This window comes from Procambarus clarkii, chromosome 4, assembly GCF_040958095.1.
Source record: "Procambarus clarkii isolate CNS0578487 chromosome 4, FALCON_Pclarkii_2.0, whole genome shotgun sequence".
Classification (NCBI taxonomy): Eukaryota; Metazoa; Arthropoda; class Malacostraca; order Decapoda; family Cambaridae; genus Procambarus; species Procambarus clarkii.
Window position 1 is genome coordinate 10,969,251 of NC_091153.1, and position 24,672 is coordinate 10,993,922.

A 24,672-nucleotide genomic window follows, 5' to 3' on the forward strand; every position below is an offset into this window, starting at 1 on the left:
TTTTAATATTTCTAACCTTTGTATGAATTTCTGTTCTAAACTGACTTCCTCATTCTTAGTCCTTTTGTACCACGCTCTTTCTACCTATAAGGTTCTTCAGATCCTTTGTTATCCATTGCGGGTCATTAGTATTCGATCTATTCAGTTGTGTATTGTATACTACTTTCCTGTGAAATCTAGTGAGTAGTAGAGATGAAGATAGTGAGTAGTGAAGATGAAGTTCTTATATAGTTGAGGCAGTTGCCACATGAAAGACTGATTAAAAAGATAGAGGCCCATGGTATTGGAGTTGCTATATTAAAAATTGGGGTGCTATAGAAAGGCGAAGAATAAGGGGTGACATGATAGAGGTGTACAAGTGGATGAATGGGCATAACAAAGGGGATATTAATAGGGTATTAAAAGTATCAACACAAGACAACACGAAACAGTGGATATATATATTGGATGAGTTTACATTTAAGAAAGACCTGGCTAAATACTGGTTCGGTAACAGGGTTGTTGATTTGTGGAACCAATTATCGCTTAACGTGTTGGAGGTGGGGTGTAAGATTTTCTTCCTCAAAGATTTCCTTGTCACCTCTCACCTTCTCCTCACCTCTCTCTAGACTATATATAGACTTTGTTTCCTTCTTTCATCACAATCGACTTGAGAACGGTACAGGACAGACCAAACCTTTGTCGTTCCTTCACTGTCTACTGTGTGGTTTGGTCAACTCTGGTCCATCTTGACTAATATTTGTCATCTAGGATATTAATATCAGGTTAACGGGACTAGCCAGTGGCTTACAAGAAGTTAACGGGTCAGAGGCTTACCAAGAGTCAAGATGAAACTTCTCGGTTCAGGGACGTATGGGACGGTGTCCCTCATGGACTGGGACGGTCAGCCAGCAGCGCTGAAAGTAGCAAAATCTTCAGAGTTTTCCGAGATGTTTGAAAGAGAAGGTAACGTGCTCTCGTTACTGAATGGTTCAGGAGGCGCCCCTTTGTTGTTGCATAGGTCAGTGAATCCACCATCACTTGTGACCACCTATAAAGGCAACCAGACCCTACTTGATGTCTTGAGAAATCCACAGTACGACCTACTTGACGTAGGACTTCAGGTTGGTATAAAGCTAAATGAGATCCATGAAGCCGGCTTAGTACACAATGATATAAAGTGTGATAACATCATGATCCAAGGTCCGCCTCACAAACCAAACATTAGCATAATAGATTTTGGTTTTGCGTCCAAAAACAAGGTCAAAATTTTCCTTGAGGGACACCCTTGTATTCATACAACATATGCCCCCGAAGTCCTTCAGAAAAAGGAAAGTACTTTTGCCTCAGACGTATATTCTTATGTGAAATTAATGTTGGAGATAACGAAGCTGTTACCCAAGCAACACCCGTCCCTCGATAAGTTGCTTCGCGAAGCAACACACAAGACCCCAAGGAGGCGCCCAACCCTTCCTATTTTCCTGCGACGCTTAAGGGAATCCTATTGACAAAATTTCCACGAAACCGGAAAGTCCCCCAAAAGCAGGCTACCTAGTGCGACATCTGAGAGTGTAAACATCCAACACGGCGAGAAAATGCGACAACGCCGGACAAAACGCGGAGCCCAAGAGGAATCGGCGCACCTTTTAAGTATTATATTCTTGGAATTTATTGCATTTATTAATAAAGTATATCAGTTTTAATTTGTTTTTACTATACTACTACGTTTAATAATGTGTGTGTGTGTTATGGATGGGAGGGGGGTGTAATATATGTGTAATAGGCAATACATAATAAGAACATAAGAATAAAAGAAACTGCAGAAGGCCAATTGGCCCATACGAGGCAGCTCCTATTTATAACTATCCAATTCCGCTCATAAACATGTCCAACCCACGTTTGAAGCAATCGGAGGACCCCACCTCCACCACGTTACGCAGTAATTGGTTCCACAAATCAACAACCCTGTTACCAAACCAGTATTTACCCAGGTCTTTCTTAAATCTAAACATTGTTTTGTGTTCTGTATTGTGTTGATACTTTTAATATCCCCATTGTTATGACCATTCATCCACCTGTACACCTCTATCATGTCACCCCTAACTCTTTGTCTTTCTATAGCAAAGACGCCATTTTTTAATATAGAACCCCAAATTTTAAATGTAGCAACTCCAATACCATGAGCCTCTATATTTTTAATCAGTCTTTCATGTGGCACTATCAAAAGCTTTGATAAAGTCAAGGAACACAACATCACAAACCTTATCACTATCTTCCTTCTTCCTAGTTGTTGTTCTTAGTAACAAGACACCTGGTGGTGTTCTTTAGCTATATCTTGCTCTGTTAGGCCCCATTTAGATTATGCAGTTTAGTTTTGGTCGCCGTACAATGGAATATATATAAATTCACTTGAACGTGTCCAGCGTAGGATGACAAAGTTAATTCCCCAAATCTTTCATATGAAGAAAGATTAACAAAGCTTAAATTGCATTCGAAGAGTTGGGTGTCATCTAGGATATTATAGCAGGTTATCATCTACGATATTATAGTAGGTTATCATCTAGGATATTATAGTAGGTTATCATCTAGGATATTATAGCAGGTTATGATCTAGGTTGTCATCTAGGATATTATAGCAGGTTTCATCTAGGATATTATAGCAGGTTCTCATCTAGGATATTATTGCAGGTTATTGTCTAGGATATTATTGCAGGTTATCATCTAGGTTGTCATCTAGGATATTATAGCAAGTTGTCATCTAGGATATTATAACAAGTTGTCATCTAGGATATTATAGCAGGTTATCATCTAGGATATTATAGCAGGTTGTCATCTAGGATATTATAGCAGGTTCTCATCTAGGATATTATAGCAGGTTGTCATCTAGGATATTATAGCAGGTTATCGTCTAGGATATTATTCCAGGTTATCATCTAGGATATTATTGCACGTTCTCATCATAGTTATCATCTAGAATATTATAGCAGGTTATCATTTAGGTTGGCATCTTGGATATTATAGCAGGTTGTCATCTAGGATAATATAGCAGGTTATCATTTATGTTGTCATCTAGGATATTATAGCAGGTTATCATCTAGGATATTATACCAGGTTATCATCTAGGATATTATAGCAGGTTGTCATCTAGGATATTATAGCAGGTTGTCATCTAGGATATTATAGCAGATTGGCATCAAGGATATTATAGCAGGTTGGCATCAAGGATATTATAGCAGGTTGTCATCTAGGATATTATAGCAGGTTGTCATCTAGGATATTATAGCAGGTTGTCATCTAGGATATTATAGCAGGTTGTCATCTAGGATATCATAGCAGGTTATCATCCAGGATATCATAGCAGGTTATCATCTAGGATATTATAGCAGGTTGTCATGTAGGATATTATAGCAGATTATCTTCTAGGGTATTATAGCAGGTTATCATCTAGGATATTATAGCAGGTTATCATCTAGGATATTACAGCAGGTTATCGTCTAGGATATTATAGCAGGTTATCTAGGATATTATAGCAGGTTGTCATCTAGGATATTACAACAGGTTTTCTAGGATATTATAGCAGGTTGTCATCTGGGATATTATAGCAGGTTATCATCTAGTATATTACAGCAGGTTGTCATCTAGGATATTATAGCAGGTTGTAATCTAGGATATTACAGCAGGTTATCATCTAGGATATTATAGCAGGTTGTCATCTAGGATATTCTAGCAGGTTGTCATCTAGGATATTATAGCAGGTTGACATCTAGGATATTATAGCAGGTTGTTATCTAGGATATTATGGCAGGTTGTCATCTAGGATATTATTGCAGGGTGTCATCTAGGATGTTATAGCTGGGTGTCATCTAGGATATTATAGCAGGTTGTTATCTAGGATATTATAGCAGGTTAACAGAGTAGTCCTCGATCGCTTGGCCCCCCCCCACTCCCTTTGGTTTGGCGCTTTCCCCTGATAGTTCCTTTCCCTTCCCCCCTCTCCTCTTTCATATAATATATTAAGGAGTAATGAAACTACTGTTTTGTATAAGTAAATTTTTGTTATTAACACATTAGGTACATCTGCATTTGTGAGTTACCCTAGACTACATGAAGGGGAGTACAGTGTCAAATGTTAGCTTCGTGTTAAACATCCTTATCACACAGGATGGTTAGTCATTCAGGGTCATATGTTCAGTAGCCTGCACTGGCAAATTTTGAGTGCAATATGAGCATATCTTCAAAAACACGAGAGAGAATAAAGTAATTGCAAAGCTCCAGGTACCTCATGCCAACTGGTCTTAAAGGTCTAATAACTGGGCATTCGGTGATGTAGTGTGGGAGATCATGCAGCAGTTCCTGCTCACCTAGAGTTTGCACCTAGAGTGCTCAGGATTGGGAGGTCCGTCACCTGTAGCCACCTGCCACAGGTAACGGTAGCCACCTGCCACAGGGAACGGTAGCCACCTGCCACAGGTAACGGTAGCCACCTGCCACTGGTAACGGTAGCCACCTGCCACTGGTAACGGTAGCCACCTGCCACACGTAACGGTAGCCACCTGCCAAAGGGAACGGTAGCCACCTGTTACAGGTAACGGTAGCCACCTGCCACAGGTTACGGTCGCCACCTGCCACAGGTAACGGTAGCCACCTGCCACAGGTAACGGTAGCCACCTGCCACAGGTAACGGTAACCCAACCTGATCCTGACAACCACTGTCTCGCACAGTCTGGTGGACGTTTTGTGCTGCCCATAAATATAGGTTTCAGATCTGAACAAATCAGGCGGGACCAAAGAGCCAAAGCTCAACCCCGCAATCACAACTACGTGAGTACAGAGACAGGGAAGCATACATGCATGCAGACAGAGAGACAGGGAAGCATACATGCATGTAGACAGAGAGACAGGGAAGCATACATGTATGTAGACAGAGGCAGGGAAGGAGTCATTAATGCCAGTAAACAGACGGGTAGGGATGGAAGCATGGAGACGGGCAAGCCTTGTGGGAGAGGATCATTCATTGATTTTATTGGAATGGAGCGGGAAGAGGAATATGTTGGGGGAGGGGGGTAATAGGGGCTCTCCTCCTCTACTTCTTTGTTATTGTTGGGGATACCTGTTGGGGTTATTGTTGTTGGGGACTCGTTGGAACCTGTGGTTGGAGGCGTTCGTTTGGGTTTAAACTGTTAGTAGATAGTGGTATGGGAATTGTTATGGAGGAAGGAGGTAATAAAAGTATGTGGGAGAAACAACTTGGCAAATAATATATATATATATATATATATATATATATATATATATATATATATATATATATATATATATATATATATATATATATATATATATATATATATGCGAACAAGCCTGAATGGTCCCCAGGACAATATGCAACTGAAAACTCACACCCCAGAAGTGACTCGAACCCATACCCAGGAGCCACGCAACTGGTATGTACAAGACTCCTTAATCCACTTGACCATCACGACCGGACATAATGAGGTGATAGCCGAGGCTATTTGAACCACCCTACCGCCGGCACTCGGATAGTAATCTTAGGCATAGCATTTTACCAAATCACCTCATTCTTTGGGGCACACGTGAGGAACACAAATGCGAACAAGCCTGAATGGTCCCCAGGACAATATGCAACTGAAAACTCACACCCCAGAAGTGACTCGAACCCATACTCCCAGGAGCCACGCAACTGGTATGTACAAGACGCCTTAATCCACTTGACCATCACGACCGGACATAATGAGGTGATAGCCGAGGCTATTTGAACCACCCCACCGCCGGCACTCGGATAGTAATCTTAGGCATAGCATTTTACCAAATCACCTCATTCTTAGGGGCACACGTGAGGAACACAAATGCGAACAAGCCTGAATGGTCCCCAGGACAATATGCAACTGAAAACTCACACCCCAGAAGTGACTCGAACCCATACTCCCAGGAGCCACGCAACTGGTATGCACAAGACGCCTTAATCCACTTGACCATCACGACCGGACATAATGAGGTGATAGCCGAGGCTATTTGAACCACCCCACCGCCGGCACTCGGATAGTAATCTATCCGAGTGCCTGGGGACCATTCAGGCTTGTTCGCATTTGTGTTCCTCACGTGTGCCCCAAAGAATGAGGTGATTTGGTAAAATGCTATGCCTAAGATTACTATCCGAGTGCCGGCGGTGGGGTGGTTCAAATAGCCTCGGCTATCACCTCATTATGTCCGGTCGTGATGGTCAAGTGGATTAAGGCGTCTTGTACATACCAGTTGCATGGCTCCTGGGAGTATGGGTTCGAGTCACTTCTGGGGTGTGAGTTTTCAGTTGCATATTGTCCTGGGGACCATTCAGGCTTGTTCGCATTTGTGTTCCTCACGTGTGCCCCAAAGAATGAGGTGATTTGGTAAAATGCTATGCCTAAGATTACTATCCGAGTGCCGGCGGTGGGGTGGTTCAAATAGCCTCGGCTATCACCTCATTATGTCCGGTCGTGATGGTCAAGTGGATTAATGCGTCTTGTACATACCAGTTGCGTGGCTCCTGGGAGTATGGGTTCGAGTCACTTCTGGGGTGTGAGTTTTCAGTTATATATATATATATATATATATATATATATATATATATATATATATATATATATATATATATATATAGTGTAATATATGTGTAATAGGTAATACATAATAAGAACATAATAAAGGTAACTGCATAATTCCTACTGGCCCATACGAGGCAGCTCCTATTTATAACCACCCAATCCCACTCATAATCATGTCCAACCCACGTTTGAAACAATCGAGGGACCCCACCTCCACCACGTTATGCAGTAATTGGTTCCACAAATCAACAACCCTGTTACCGAACCAGTATTTACCCAAGTCTCCTAAATCTAAATTTATTCAATATGTCCATTCATCCACTTGTAATCCTTTATTATGTCAACCCCAACTCTTTGCCTTTCCAGTGAATGCAATTTAAGCTTTGTTCATCTCTCTTCATATGACAGGTTTCTAATTTGGGGAATTGACTTTTGTCATCCTACGCTGGACACGTTCAAGGGAATTTATATCCATTCTATAGTACGGCGACCAAACCTGAACTGCATAATCAAAATAGGGCTTAACAGAACAAGGTGTATTGTTACTAACGCTTCGATTAATAAATCCCAGTGACCTATTTGCCATATTACGAACATTCATGCATTTAAATTTTGTTTTAAATCTTACTAGTAATAACTCCCAGATCCCTTATGCAATCCGACATCGCAATCTCAACACCATCTAACTCTTATCATCATTACCTAGCCTCAAAACTTAACGTTTATCAGCATTAAACTGCATCTGCCAATCTTTTGACCATTTCAAATCCCTATTTAGATAGACTTGAAGTGATAGTGAGTCTTCTGTGTCTATTTACCTCCCGATTTTTGTATCAGCAAATTTCCAAATGTTGCTACTCGAACCTGAATCTAAATCATTTATATCTATAATAAACAATAGAGGTGCCAGGACAGAGCTTTGAGATACTTCACTTACAACATTTTCCCACTCTGACTAAATCCCATTTATACTAACTCTCTGTTTCCTTTGGTATAGCCATACCCTAATCCAACTTAATATAGCACCGCCAATACCATGAGCCTCTATCTTTTTATTCAGTCTTACATGTGGCACTGTATCAAAACCTTTGCTAAAGTCAAAGTACACAACATCACAATCCTTACCACTATCGACTGCCTCAACTATGCTGGAATAAAATTATAGCAAATTTGTTAAACATGAACGGCAATTTGTAAAACCGTGTTGTGAAACATTTATTATGTTTTTCAAGTTGAAGACGAATTGTATTTGCAATTATCGATTCAAGTTACTTTCCCACAATAGGCGTTAGGCTAATTGACCGATAGTTTGACGCAAGTGATCTTTCTCCTTTCATAAGAATTTGTACCACATTAGCTACCTTCCATGACTCTGGCACTCTGCCTGACTATTGATTTATTAAATATGGTTGACAATGGCTCGTAAAGGTCCTCTTTGCATTCTTTAAGCACCCTGATTTTGATTGTTGGCGCCGGAGGCGGCTAGTTTATTGTGCACCCCATACCCATCCTGTGAGCGGTAGCGCAAAAAGCATTACAGAGGGCACAAAAGGTCTTTATCAGACCTCATCTTATATTATTACAAACAATTTCATATATCCTTCACACACCTTATAGTTACAATGTCAGCTAGTTACAGAGAAAGTACTATTTCAAGAGCTATATATTTACAGTAAGTCATCATACATTTTTGGTAGGTTTTATCGCTAATACATAATAGTTTGACCAATGGAGATAGAAATAGGGTAGCTTCTGTTTATTATTAGTCTTCACAATACACTACTTGTTTCTTCATTTCATATGTCGTTCATCTACTATAAGCGAAATATGGATACAGTGCATGGATTTCAGGTAATTTATCCATGGTAATAAGATAGGTTGCCATATCATACAGAATGAGCTTAGATTTATCTCTAAATGACTCAATTTTACTACAATCCAAGATATAGTGTTCGAATGTAATGCGGGGGGTAATGATATTGGACGAGTTAAGAGTGAGGAACTAATACAGAGATTCAGGACAGCCATTGAATTAGTTAGGAGCAAGGGAGGAATCCCAATCATATGTGGCATTCTTCCAAGAAAGGGAGTGGGAATGAATGGATGTCGAGGGCTCTTGGTGTAAATTGCCGGCTAGAAAGATATTGCAAATCAAATGCAATATCTTTCATAGACAACTGGGAACACTTCTATGGAAGAAATAAAATGTATGCTCAATGGGGTGCATCTATCGAGAGCTGGGGTTGTTGCTGTTGCGAACTCGTTGGAAGAAGTGGTTAGAGGTGTTTGGGTTTAAACTGTTAGTAGATAGAGGTATGGGAATTGATTTGGAGGAAGGTGGTAATAAAAGTATGTGTTTGTGGAAGAAAAGAATTGGCAAAATGATCAGGGAAAGAGAAGGGCCTTAAAATAACAATTCACTTAGCGTATATTACACTAACAGTAGAAGTGTAAGAAATAAAATTAACGAATTAAATGCTCTTGTCTGCACAGAAAAAATAGATATTATTGCACTTACCGAAACGTGGATGAATGTAGAAAATAGAAAACTATTAGCTGAATATCAAATAAATGGATTTAAACTATTTCACACAGATAGATATATTAGACGAGGAGGTGGAGTAGCCATATATGTTAGGGACAATTTGAAATGTAGTCTCAAAGAAGGAATCAAAACTGAGCCACACACAGAAACTATTTAGATAGAATTAAACGAAAAAGCAAATAATATTATAATAGGAGTTATATATAGGCCACCAAATTTAGACAAAATGGAAGCAAAACATCTATGGGATGAAATATCTAGGGCATCTAGATCTAACAGTATTTATGTCATGGGTGACTTTAATTTTAGTGGAATAAACTGGTTGAACAAAACAGGGAATAGTGAAGCAGAAGATTTTCTAGAATTAATTGACGATTGCTTTCTTACGCAACACATTAAGGAACCAACACGGGAAAATAATATTTTAGATTTAGTGTTAACTAACAGGGAAACACAAATTAATGACATCGAAATAGGGAGTGAGCTAGGGAACAGTGATCACAAAGAAATCAGATTTACCATAGAATGGAATAGACCTGTAGGAGAAAATTCTGTTAAAGTGCCAGATTTTCGAAAAGCTGATTTTAATAGCCTAAGATTTTTTTTGGGTCAAATTGATTGGAATGTCTTGGGTATGGGGTGTGGGCCGGTCTTGGAGCGAGACATGAACCCAGCGATAGGTGACGTAATTGGGGATTTCGATGTGGATTCAATATATAACTTATTTAAGAATATTCTAGGGAAAGGATAGGTCCATTAAAAACTGAGACAGGTCAAATAACAGACAGTGATGAAGAGATGTGTAATATTTTTAATAAATATTTTGTATCTGTATTTACTAAGGAGGAACTTAATAATATGTCTTCAGCCGAACAAGTCTATGTGGGTGGGGACGAGGACAGGTTGACGAGGTTGACCACCACAACAGACTACTAACCAGACCACCACCACAACAGACTACTAACCAGACCACCACCACAACAGACTACTAACCAGACCACCACCACCACCACAGACTACTAACCAGACCACCACCACCACCTCAGACTACTAACCAGACCACCACCACCACAGACTACTAACCAGACCACCACCACCACAGACTACTAACCAGACCACCACCACCACCACAGACTACTAACCAGACCACCACCACCACAGACTACTAACCAGACCACCACCACCACAGACTACTAACCAGCCACCACCACCACCACAGACTACTTAACCAGACTACCACCACCACCACAGACTACTAACCAGACCACCACCACTACCACAGACTACTAACCAGGCCACCACCTCCACAGACTTTTAACCAGACCACCACCACCACCACAGACTACTAACCAGACCACCACCACCACAGACTACTAACCAGACCACCACCACCACCACAGACAACTAACCAGACCACCACCACCACCACAGACTACTAACGAGACCCACCACCACAGACTACTAACCAGACCACCACCACCACCACAGACTACTAACCAGACCACCACCACCACAGACTACTAACCAGACCACCACCACCACCACAGACTACTAACCAGACCACCACCACCACAGACTACTAACCAGACACCACCACCACCACAGACTACTAACCAGAACCACCACCACCGCCACATACTACTAACCAGACCACCACCACCACCACAGACTACTAACCAGGCCACCACCACCACCACAGACTACTAACCAGACCACCACCACCACCACAGACTACTAATCAGGCCACCACCACCACAGACTATTTAACCAGACCACCACCACCACCACAGACTACTAACCAGACCACCACCACCACAGACTACTAACCAGACCACCACCACCACCACAGACTACTAACCAGACCACCACCACCACCACAGACTACTAACCAGACCACCACCACCACCACAGACTACTAACCAGACCACCACCACCACAGACTACTAACCAGACCACCACCACCACAGACTACTAACCAGACCACCACCACCACCACAGACTACTAACCAGGCCACCACCACCACCACAGACTACTAACCAGACCACCACCACCACCTCAGACTACTAACCAGACCACCACCACCACAGACTACTAACCAGACCACCACCACCACAGACTACTAACCAGACCACCACCACCACCACAGACTACTAACCAGACCACCACCACAGACTACTAACCAGACCACCACCACCACCACAGACTACTAACCAGACCACCACCACCACAGACTACTAACCAGACCACCACCACCACAGACTACTAACCAGACCACCACCACCACAGACTACTAACCAGACCACCACCACCACCACAGACTACTAACTAGACCACCACCACCACCACAGACTACTAACCAGACCACCACCACCACCACATACTACTAACCAGACCACCACCACAGACTACTTACCAGGCCACCACCACCCCCACAGACTACTAACCAGACCACCACCACCACCACAGACTACTAACCAGGCCACCACCACCACCACAGACTTTTAACCAGACCACCACCACCACCACAGACTACTAACCAGACCACCACCACCACAGACTACTAACCAGACCACCACCACCACCACAGACAACTAACCAGACCACCACCACCACCACAGACTACTAACGAGACCACCACCACCACAGACTACTAACCAGACCACCACCACCACCACAGACTACTAACCAGACCACCACCACCACAGACTACTAACCAGACCACCACCACCACCACAGACTACTAACCAGACCACCACCACCACAGACTACTAACCAGACCACCACCACCACCACAGACTACTAACCAGACCACCACCACCACCACATACTACTAACCAGACCACCACCACCACCACAGACTACTAACCAGACCACCACCACCACCACAGACTACTAACCAGGCCACCACCACCACCACAGACTACTAACCAGACCACCACCACCACCACAGACTACTAACCAGGCCACCACCACTACAGACTTTTAACCAGACCACCACCACCACCACAGACTACTAACCAGACCACCACCACCACAGACTACTAACCAGACCACCACCACCACCACAGACTACTAACCAGACCACCACCACCACCACAGACTACTAACCAGACCACCACCACCACCACAGACTACTAACCAGACCACCACCACCACAGACTACTAACCAGACCACCACCACCACCACCACAGACTACTAACCAGGCCACCACCACCACCACAGACTACTAACCAGACCACCACCACCACCTCAGACTACTAACCAGACCACCACCACCACAGACTACTAACCAGACCACCACCACCACAGACTACTAACCAGACCACCACCACCACCACAGACTACTAACCAGACCACCACCACCACCACAGACTACTAACGAGACCACCACCACCACAGACTACTAACCAGGCCACCACCACCACCACAGACTACTAACCAGACCACCACCACCACAGACTACTAACCAGACCACCACCACCACAGACTACTAACCAGACCACCACCACCACCACAGACTACTAACCAGACCACCACCACCACAGACTACTAACCAGACCACCACCACCACAGACTACTAACCAGACCACCACCACCACAGACTACTAACCAGACCACCACCACCACAGACTACTAACCAGACCACCACCACCACCACAGACTACTAACCAGGCCACCACCACCACCACAGACTACTAACCAGACACCACCACCACCACAGACTACTAACCAGACCACCACCACCACCACAGACTACTAACCAGACCACCACCACAGACTACTAACCAGACCACCACCACCACAGACTACTAACCAGACCACGACCACCACAGACTACTAACCAGACCACCACCACCACAGACTACTAACCAGACCACCACCACCACAGACTACTAACCAGACCACCACCACCACCACAGACTACTAACCAGACCACCACCACCACCACAGACTACTAACGAGACCACCACCACCACAGACTACTAACCAGACCACCACCACCACCACAGACTACTAACCAGGCCACCACCACCACCACAGACTACTAACCAGACCACCGCCACCACAGACTACTAACCAGACCACCACCACCACAGACTACTAACCAGACCACCACCACCACCACAGACTACTAACCAGACCACCACCACAGACTACTAACCAGACCACCACCACAGACTACTAACCAGGCCACCACCACCACAGACTACTAACCAGACCACCACCACCACAGACTACTACCCAGACCACCACCACCACCACAGACTACTAACCAGGCCACCACCACCACCACAGACTACTAACCAGACCACCACCACCACAGACTACTAACCAGACCACCACCACCACCACATACTACTAACCAGACCACCACCACAGACTACTAACCAGACCACCACCACCACAGACTACTAACCAGACCACCACCACCACAGACTACTAACCAGACCACCACCACCACCACAGACTACTAACCAGACCACCACCACCACAGACTACTAACCAGACCACCACCACCACCACAGACTACTAACCAGACCACCGCCACCACAGACTACTAACCAGACCACCACCACCACAGACTACTAACCAGACCACCACCACAGACTACTAACCAGACCACCACCACAGACTACTAACCAGACCACGACCACAGACTACTAACCAGACCACCACCACCACAGACTACTAACCAGACCACCACCACCACCACAGACTACTAACCAGACCACCACCACCACAGACTACTAACCAGACCACCACTACCACCACAGACTACTAACCAGACCACCACAGACTACTAACCAGACCACCACTACCACCACAGACTACTAACCAGACCACCACAGACTACTAACCAGACCACCACCACAGACTACTAACCAGACCACCACCACCACAGACTACTAACCAGACCACCACCACCACCACAGACTACTAACCAGACCTCCACCACCACAGACTACTAACCAGACCACCACCACCACAGTCTACTAACCAGACCACCACCACCACCACAGACTACTAACCAGACCACCACCACCACAGACTACTAACCAGACCACCACCACCACCACAGACTACTAACCAGACCTCCACCACCACAGACTACTAACCAGACCACCACCACCACAGTCTACTAACCAGACCACCACCACCACCACAGACTACTAACCAGACCACCACCACCACAGAGTACTAACCAGACCACCACCACCACAGACTACTAACCAGACCACCACCACCACCACAGACTACTAACCAGACCACCGCCACCACAGACTACTAACCAGACCACCACCACCACAGACTGTGGGATATTTGGGCTTGATTCTGATTAATTAATAATTAAAATAGTAAATTAAATTACGAAGGACCACCCGCTTTTAAAGTAAAGAGGGAAACTGAGAATTTCAGATCATTAGATAAAATTCTAGAGAAAACCAGTGACTATGGATATGACTAGAAAGTATGATCAGAAGAATAATTAATGGGCTGTATTATTAAAGAAACAAACCTCAAACACCTACATTGGGGGGTTATTACTGGAGGTCAGTACGTCCAGGAATCAGTGTGGTTCGTTCACTAATTCAATTAATAATAATCTAATCCTATAAATAATGCTGAATATAATATTATCCATACAAAGAAGAACATGAATATGAGCATAGTAATGAGTTACACTAAATCACACATTATGTTGAAACATTCTGAATGTATCAAATTGCTAGAATATGGAAAAAAAGAAATAAGCCTTAGCTTGTAGTAGATTCCTTTAGATAACCCTGGAAGTCCTCTTAATCTCCAAGTCTGGTACACTGACGAATAGCACGGTTAACATGGAGAAGACAGCGTGAGGAATTCGTCTCTCGAGCTGCAAGATAAATAACTACCAGTAGCAATTGATTTAACTACTCAATTCATATTCAAGATTATTGATATCTACAGATGGAATTCTAATCACCTGTTATTAGGTGTTATCTCGCCGCGTGACGCGCAATCACCCCGCTATTATTAAACCTGTAAATGATGCATCAAATAAAGGGTACTTAGCTGTGGGCACTGTATAAGTATTAAGATTGCCGTAATTTCGCATCCCAGGCTCCGGTGAACCTATCCTGGATTGATGCGTTTCAAGCTGGCTGATCACGTGTCGTCAGGAACCAAGTCTAGGGTCCCTCTTTTAACACCAGCACTAGTTGAAGATATTATCTGCAAGGTCGTTCACGCCTCACAGTGGCGGCTTTCATCTGCGGATGAATAACACCTGCCCGATTTGCTGGGCAATGGCGTCGTTTTTGAGTACGGTAAGTACAGTTCTGCCTCCTTCCGGCTCTGCACGTGTCCGCGTACCGACTGAGGATGGCGTCCCCCAACCCACGCCGAGTCGACGTTCATGACACAAATAATTGTCTTGAACATTAATATTTCTCGCATTCGCGCTTGAAACTCTAAAGACTGGACGGGTTTATTATTTAGAGGAACGAAATATTATTTAACTATTTAAGAATAGTAAATATATAAGGGAGAGGAATTAATGTCTCCCCATGGCATTCATTGATGACGTTAACACTATCGCGAGGTAGACGGTATAATTCTAACGCTCTATTCGGCTTTTAGTTAGAGAACAATTCGTCTGCAATCAGTTGTCATACAGAATGCTTTAATTATGGAGAATCGTATTTAATTTTCACACAAATTAAATATAATGTGTTTTACTGTAAAGAAATCTGACGCAATACTGGCGTCAGGTGACGTGAGAATTCTAGCCTAATGCACAGATGAATTATTAGTACATGAGAATTCTACGAGTTGTTAATTTTACTTACTACAATATTAAGTATGGTTAGTAATAAGTAATGAGAATACAACAATGCTGTATTCGATGTTGGAAATATCCAACACAGACTACTAACCAGACCACCACCACAGACTACTAACCAGACCACCACCACAGACTACTAACCAGACCACCACCACAGACTACTAACCAGACCACCACCACCACAGACTACTAACCAGACCACCACCACCACCACAGACTACTAACCAGGCCACCACCACCACAGACTACTAACCAGACCACCACCACCACAGACTACTAACCAGACCACCACCACCACCACAGACTACTAACCAGACCACCACCACCACAGACTACTAACCAGACCACCACCACCACCACAGACTACTAACCAGACCACCACCACCACCACAGACTACTAACCAGACCACCACCACCACCACAGACTACTAACCAGGCCACCACCACCACAGACTACTAACCAGACCACCACCACCACAGACTACTAACCAGACCACCACCACCACAGACTACTAACCAGACCACCACCACCACCACAGACTACTAACCAGACCACCACCACAGACTACTAACCAGACCACCACCACCACAGACTACTAACCAGACCACCACCACAGACTACTAACCAGACCACCACCACCACAGACTACTAACCAGACCACCACCACCACAGACTACTAACCAGACCACCACCACCACCACAGACTACTAACCAGACCACCACCACAGACTACTAACCAGACCACCACCACCACCACAGACTATTAACCAGACCACCACCACCACAGACTACTAACCAGACCACCACAACAGACTACTAACCAGACCACCACCACCACAGACTACTACCCAGACCACCACCACCACCACATACTACTAACCAGACCACCACCACAACAGACTACTAACCAGACCACCACCACCACAGACTACTAACCAGACTACCAATACCAGCTGCAGCTATTGGCCCATACGAGGCAGCTGCTATCGGCCCATACGAGGCAGCTGCTATTGGCCCATACGAGGCAGCTGCTATTGGCTCATACGAGGCAGCTGCTATTGGCCCATACGATAACAGCTGTTATTGGCTCATACGAGGCAGCTGCTATTGGCTCATACCAGGCAACTGCTATTAAGAACATAAGAACAAAGGTAACTGCAGAAGGCCTATTGGCCCATACGAGGCAGCTCCTATTCTATAACCACCCAATCCCACTCATATACTTGTCCAACCCGTGCTTGAAACAATCGAGGGACCCCACCTCCACAATGTTACGCGGCAATTGGTTCCACAAATCAACAACCCTGTTACTGAACCAGTATTTACCCAAGTCTTTCCTAAATCTAAACTTATCCAATTTATATCCATTGTTTCGTGTTCTGTCCTGTGTTGATACTTTTAATACCCTATTAATATCCCCCCGGTTATGTCCATTCATCCACTTGTAAACCTCTATCATGTCACCCCTAACTCTTCGCCTTTCCAGTGAATGCAACTTAAGCTTTGTTAATCTTTCTTCATATGAAAGATTTCTAATTTGGGGAATTAACTTAGTCATCCTACGCTGGACACGTTCAAGTGAATTTATATCCATTCTATAATATGGCGACCAAAACTGAACTGCATAATCTAAATGGGGCCTAACTAGAGCAAGATATAGCTTGAGAACCACACCAGGTGTCTTGTTACTAACGCTGCGATTAATAAATCCAAGTGTCCGATTTGCCTTATTACGAACATTTATGCATTGATCCTTTTGTTTTAAATTCTTACTAATCATAACTCCCAGATCCCTTTCGCAATCCGACTTCGCAATCACAACACCATCTAGCTCGTATCTTGTAACTCTATCATCATTACCTAACCTCAGAACTTTACATTTATCAGCATTAAACTGCATCTGCCAATCCTTTGACCATTTCAAAACCCTATCTAGATCAACTTGAAGTGATAGTGAGTCCTCCTCCGAATTAATTTCCCTACCGATTTTCGTATCATCGGCAAATTTGCAAATGTTGCTACTCAAACCTGAATCTAAATCATTTATATATATTATAAACAACAGAGGTCCCAGGACAGAGCCTTGAGGCACTCCACTTACAACATTTTCCCACTCTGACTTGATTCCATTTATACTAACTCTCTGTTTCCTTTGGTATAGCCATGCCCTAATCCAGCTTAATATAGCACCCCCAATACCATGAGACTCTATTTTTTTAATCAGTCTTTCATGTGGCACTGTATCAAAAGCTTTGCTAAAGTCAAGGTATACAACATCGCAATCCTTACCACTATCAACTGCCTCAACTATGCTAGAATAAAAAGATAACAAATTTGTTAAACATGAACGGCCATTTATAAAACCATGTTGCGACTCAATTATTAATTTATGTTTTTCAAGATGAAGACGAATTTTATTTGCTATTATAGATTCGAGTAACTTTCCCACAATAGACGTTAGGCTAATTGGTCGATAGTTAGACGCAAGTGATCTATCTCCTTTCTTAAAAACTGGTATCACATTAGCAACTTTCCAAAACTCTGGCACTCTGCCTGACTCTATTGATTTATTAAATATGGTTGACAGTGGGTCACAAAGCTCCTCTTTGCATTCTTTAAGCACCCTAGCAAACACTTCATCCGGCCCTGGGGATTTGTTTGGTTTGAGTTTTACTATTTGTTTAAGAACATCCTCCCTGGTAACTGCTAAACTCGTCAACCTGTCCTCGTCCCCACCCACATAGACTTGTTCGGCTGAAGGCATATTGTTAAGTTCCTCTTTAGTAAATACAGATACAAAATATTTATTAAAAATACTACTCATCTCTTCATCACTATCTGTTATTTGACCTGTCTCAGTTTTTAATGGACCTATCCTTTCCCTAGTCTTAGTACGATATAACTGAAAAAACCCTTTAGGATTTGTCTTTGCTTGCCCTGCTATGCGAACTTCATAGTTTCTTTTTGCTTTCCTTATCTCTTTTTTAACATTTCTAACCAGTTGTACGAATTCCTGTTCTAAAGTGACCTCCCCATTTTTAATCCTTTTGTACCAAGCTCTCTTTTTACCTATAAGGTTCTTCAAATTCTTTGTTATCCACTTTGGGTCATTAGTATACGATCTATTCAATTTGTATGGTATACTACGTTCCTGTGCTTTGTTTAGAATATTCTTAAATAAGTTATATATTGAATCCACATCGAAATCCCCATTTAAGTCACCTATCGCTGGGTTCATGTCTCGCTCCAAGACCGGCCCACACCCCATACCCAAGCCTTTCCAATCAATTTGACCCAAAAAATTTCTTAGGCTATTAAAATCAGCTTTTCGAAAATCTGGCACTTTAACAGAATTTTCTCCTACTGGTCTATTCCATTCTATGCTAAATCTGATTTCTTTGTGATCACTGCTCCCTAGCTCACTCCCTATTTCGATGTCATTAATTTGCGTTTCCCTGTTAGTTAACACTAAATCTAAAATATTATTTTCCCGTGTTGGTTCCTTAATGTGTTGCGTAAGAAAGCAATCGTCAATTAATTCTAGAAAATCTTCTGCTTCACTATTCCCTGTTTTGTTCAACCAGTTTATTCCGCTAAAATTAAAGTCACCCATGACATAAATACTGTTAGATCTAGATGCTCTAGATATTTCATCCCATAGATGCTTTGCTTCCATTCTGTCTAAATTTGGTGGCCTATATATTACTCCTATTATAATATTATTAGCTTTTTCGTTTAATTCAATCCAAATAGTTTCTGTGTGTGGCTCTGTTTTGATTCCCTCTTTGAGACTACATTTCAAATTGTCCCTAACATATATGGCTACTCCCCCTCCTCGTCTAATATATCTATCTGTGTGAAATAGTTTAAATCCATATATTTGATATTCAGCTAATAGTTCTCTATTTTCTACATTCATCCACGTTTCGGTAAGTGCAATAATATCTATTTTTTCTGTGCAGACAAGAGCATTTAATTCGTTAATTTTATTTCTTAGACTTCTACTGTTAGTGTAATATACCGTAAGTGAATTGTTATTTTGCGGACCTTCTCTTTCCCTGATCGTTTTGCCAATTCCTTTCTCCCACAAACACATACTTTTATTACCTCCTTCCTCCAAATCAATTCCCATACCTCTATCTACTAACAGTTTAAACCCAAACAAACACCTCTAACCACTTCTTCTAGCGAGTTCGCAACAGCAACAACCCCAGCTCTCGATAGATGCACCCCATCACGAGCATACATTTCATTTCTTCCATAGAAGTGTTCCCAGTTGTCTATGAAAGATATTGCATTTGATTTGCAATATCTTTCCAGCCGGCAATTGACACCAAGTGCCCTCGATATCCATTCATTTCCCACTCCCTTTCTTGGAAGAATGCCACATATGATCGGGATTCCTCCCTTGCTCCTAACTAACTCTATGGCTGTTTTATACCTCTGAATCAGTTCCTCACTCCTGACTCGACCAACATCATTTCCTCCCACGCTAATGCAAATAATGGGTTTGTTCCCATTTCCAGCCATAATATCATTCATGTTGTTTATAATATCACCAATGCCAGCTCCGGGATAGCAAACCCTTAACCTGTTCCCCCTATCTCTAGCACAAAACGTTCTATCCAAATACCTTATCTGGGAATCTCCCACAACTAATGTTTGCTTAGGTACTTCCTTTACTTTCTGAGGGGCCTGCGCTTCCTTTCTCTTCGTTGCTTTCCCTCAACGGATAGGGTATGGGCCAATAGGGTCTCGTATGGACCCTATTGGCCCATACGAGACAGCTGCTATCGGCCCATACGAGACAGCTGCTATTGGCCCATTCGAGGCAGCTGCTATTGGCTCATACGAGGCAGCTGCTATTGGCCCATACGATAGCAGCTGCTATTGGCTCATACCAGGCAGCTGCTATTGGCTCATACGAGGCAGCTGCTATTGGCCCATACGAGGCAGCTGTTATTGGCTCATACGAGGCAGCTGCTATTGGCCATACGAGGCAGCTGCTATTGGCCATACGAGGAAGCTGCTATTGGCCCATACGAGGCAGCTGCTATTGGCCCATACGAGGCAGCTGCTATTGCCTATTGGCCCATACGAGGCGACTGTTATTGGCCCATACGAGACAGCTGCTATCGGCCCATACGAGGCAGCTGCTATTGGCCCGTTCGAGGCAGCTGCTATTGGCCCATACGAGGCAGCTGCTATTGCTATTTGTTTGGTCTGAGTTAAAATATTTGTTTAATTACATTCTGGTAACTGCTAAACTAGTCAACCTGTCCTCGTCCCCACCTCACAGACTTGTTCGGCTCAAGGCATATTGTTAAGTTCCTCTTCAGTAAATACAGAGATAAAGTATTTATTAAAAATACTACTCATGTCTTCGTCATTATCCGTTATCTGACCTGTCTCAGTTTTTAATGGACCTATCCTTTCCCTAATCTTTGATATAACTGAAAAATCCCTTTAGGATTTGTCTTTGATTGCCCTGCTATGCGAACTTCATAGTTTCTTTTTGCCCTCCTTTTCTCTCTTTTTTTAATATTTCTAACCTTTGTATGAATTTCTGTTCTAAACTGACTTCCTCATTCTTAGTCCTTTTGTACCACGCTCTTTCTACCTATAAGGTTCTTCAGATCCTTTGTTATCCATTGCGGGTCATTAGTATTCGATCTATTCAGTTGTGTATTGTATACTACTTTCCTGTGAAATCTAGTGAGTAGTAGAGATGAAGATAGTGAGTAGTGAAGATGAAGTTCTTATATAGTTGAGGCAGTTGCCACATGAAAGACTGATTAAAAAGATAGAGGCCCATGGTATTGGAGTTGCTATATTAAAAATTGGGGTGCTATAGAAAGGCGAAGAATAAGGGGTGACATGATAGAGGTGTACAAGTGGATGAATGGGCATAACAAAGGGGATATTAATAGGGTATTAAAAGTATCAACACAAGACAACACGAAACAGTGGATATATATATTGGATGAGTTTACATTTAAGAAAGACCTGGCTAAATACTGGTTCGGTAACAGGGTTGTTGATTTGTGGAACCAATTATCGCTTAACGTGTTGGAGGTGGGGTGTAAGATTTTCTTCCTCAAAGATTTCCTTGTCACCTCTCACCTTCTCCTCACCTCTCTTTAGACTATATATAGACTTTGTTTCCTTCTTTCATCACAATCGACTTGAGAACGGTACAGGACAGACCAAACCTTTGTCGTTCCTTCACTGTCTACTGTGTGGTTTGGTCAACTCTGGTCCATCTTGACTAATATTTGTTATCTAGGATATTAATATCAGGTTAACGGGACTAGCCAGTGGCTTACAAGAAGTTAACGGGTCAGAGGCTTACCAAGAGTCAAGATGAAACTTCTCGGTTCAGGGACGTATGGGACGGTGTCCCTCATGGACTGGGACGGTCAGTCAGCAGCGCTGAAAGTAGCAAAATCTTCAGAGTTTTCTGAGATGTTTGAAAGAGAAGGTAACGTGCTCTCGTTACTGAATGGTGCAGGAGGCGCCCCTTTGTTGTTGCATAGGTCAGTGAATCCACCATCACTTGTGACCACCTATAAAGGCAACCAGACCCTACTTGATGTCTTGAGAAATCCACAGTATGACCTACTTGACGTAGGACTTCAGGTTGGTATAAAGCTAAATGAGATCCATGAAGCCGGCTTAGTACACAATGATATAAAGTGTGATAACATCATGATCCAAGGTCCGCCTCACAAACCAAACATTAGCATAATAGATTTTGGTTTTGCGTCCAAAAACAAGGTCAAAATTTTCCTTGAGGGACACCCTTGTATTCATACAACATATGCCCCCGAAGTCCTTCAGAAAAAGGAAAGTACTTTTGCCTCAGACGTATATTCTTATGGGAAATTAATGTTGGAGATAACGAAGCTGTTACCCAAGCAACACCCGTCCCTCGATAAGTTGCTTCGCGAAGCAACACACAAGACCCCAAGGAGGCGCCCAACCCTTCCTATTTTCCTGCGACGCTTAAGGGAATCCATTGACAAAATTTCTACGAAACCGGAAAGTCCCCCAAAAGCAGGCTACTAGTGCGACATCTGAGAGTGTAAACATCCAACACGGCGAGAAAATGAGACAACGCCGGACAAAACGCGGAGCCCAAGAGGAATCGGCGCACCTTTTAAGTATTATATTCTTGGAATTTATTGCATTTATTAATAAAGTATATCAGTTTTAATTTGTTTTTACTATACTACTACGTTTAATAATGTGTGTGTGTGTTATGGATGGGAGGGGGGTGTAATATATGTGTAATAGGCAATACATAATAAGAACATAAGAATAAAAGAAACTGCAGAAGGCCAATTGGCCCATACGAGGCAGCTCCTATTTATAACTATCCAATTCCGCTCATAAACATGTCCAACCCACGTTTGAAGCAATCGGAGGACCACACCTCCACCACGTTACGCAGTAATTGGTTCCACAAATCAACAACCCTGTTACCAAACCAGTATTTACCCAGGTCGTTCTTAAATCTAAACATTGTTTTGTGTTCTGTATTGTGTTGATACTTTTAATATCCCCATTGTTATGACCATTCATCCACCTGTACACCTCTATCATGTCACCCCTAACTCTTTGTCTTTCTATAGCAAAGACCTTATTTTTTAATATAGAACCCCAAATTTTAAATGTAGCAACTCCAATACCATGAGCCTCTATATTTTTAATCAGTCTTTCATGTAGCACTATCAAAAGCTTTGATAAAGTCAAGGAACACAACATCACAAACCTTATCACTATCTTCATTCTTCCTAGTTGTTGTTCTTAGTAACAAGACACCTGGTGGTGTTCTTTAGCTATATCTTGCTCTGTTAGGCCCCATTTAGATTATGCAGTTTAGTTTTGGTCGCCGTACAATGGAATATATATAAATTCACTTGAACGTGTCCAGCGTAGGATGACAAAGTTAATTCCCCAAATCTTTCATATGAAGAAAGATTAACAAAGCTTAAATTGCATTCGAAGAGTTGGGTGTCATCTAGGATATTATAGCAGGTTATCATCTACGATATTATAGTAGGTTATCATCTAGGATATTATAGTAGGTTATCATCTAGGATATTATAGTAGGTTATCATCTAGGATATTATAGCAGGTTATGATCTAGGTTGTCATCTAGGACATTATAGCAGGTTTCATCTAGGATATTATAGCAGGTTCTCATCTAGGATATTATTGCAGGTTATTGTCTAGGATATTATTGCAGGTTATCATCTAGGTTGTCATCTAGGATATTATAGCAAGTTGTCATCTAGGATATTATAACAAGTTGTCATCTAGGATATTATAGCAGGTTATCATCTAGGATATTATAGCAGGTTGTCATCTAGGATATTATAGCAGGTTCTCATCTAGGATATTATAGCAGGTTGTCATCTAGGATATTATAGCAGGTTATCGTCTAGGATATTATTCCAGGTTATCATCTAGGATATTATTGCACGTTCTCATCATAGTTATCATCTAGAATATTATAGCAGGTTATCATTTAGGTTGGCATCTTGGATATTATAGCAGGTTGTCATCTAGGATAATATAGCAGGTTATCATTTATGTTGTCATCTAGGATATTATAGCAGGTTATCATCTAGGATATTATACCAGGTTATCATCTAGGATATTATAGCAGGTTGTCATCTAGGATATTATAGCAGGTTATCATCTAGGATATT

The 24,672-nt window shown here is 42.6% G+C and overlaps 2 protein-coding genes across 2 annotated transcripts; both read left to right on the plus strand.

Moving 5' to 3' along the window:
• Positions 1-827: 827 nt before the first annotated feature.
• On the plus strand, positions 828-1,487 carry LOC138370598 (probable serine/threonine-protein kinase DDB_G0267514). The gene has a single exon (XM_069335059.1). It carries the CDS (start codon positions 828-830, stop codon positions 1,485-1,487), a length of 660 nt encoding a protein of 219 aa, XP_069191160.1.
• A 20,831-nt stretch (positions 1,488-22,318) lies between these two features.
• On the plus strand, positions 22,319-23,023 carry LOC138370599 (probable serine/threonine-protein kinase DDB_G0267514). The gene has a single exon (XM_069335069.1). It carries the CDS (start codon positions 22,319-22,321, stop codon positions 23,021-23,023), a length of 705 nt encoding a protein of 234 aa, XP_069191170.1.
• Positions 23,024-24,672: the final 1,649 nt, after the last annotated feature.

What these genes read in the sequence shown, in the direction of transcription:
- LOC138370599 (XM_069335069.1), top strand. Translation starts at nt 22,319, where the DNA reads ATGAAACTTCTCGGTTCAGGGACGTATGGGACGGTGTCCCTCATGGAC.
- LOC138370598 (XM_069335059.1), top strand. Translation starts at nt 828, where the DNA reads ATGAAACTTCTCGGTTCAGGGACGTATGGGACGGTGTCCCTCATGGAC.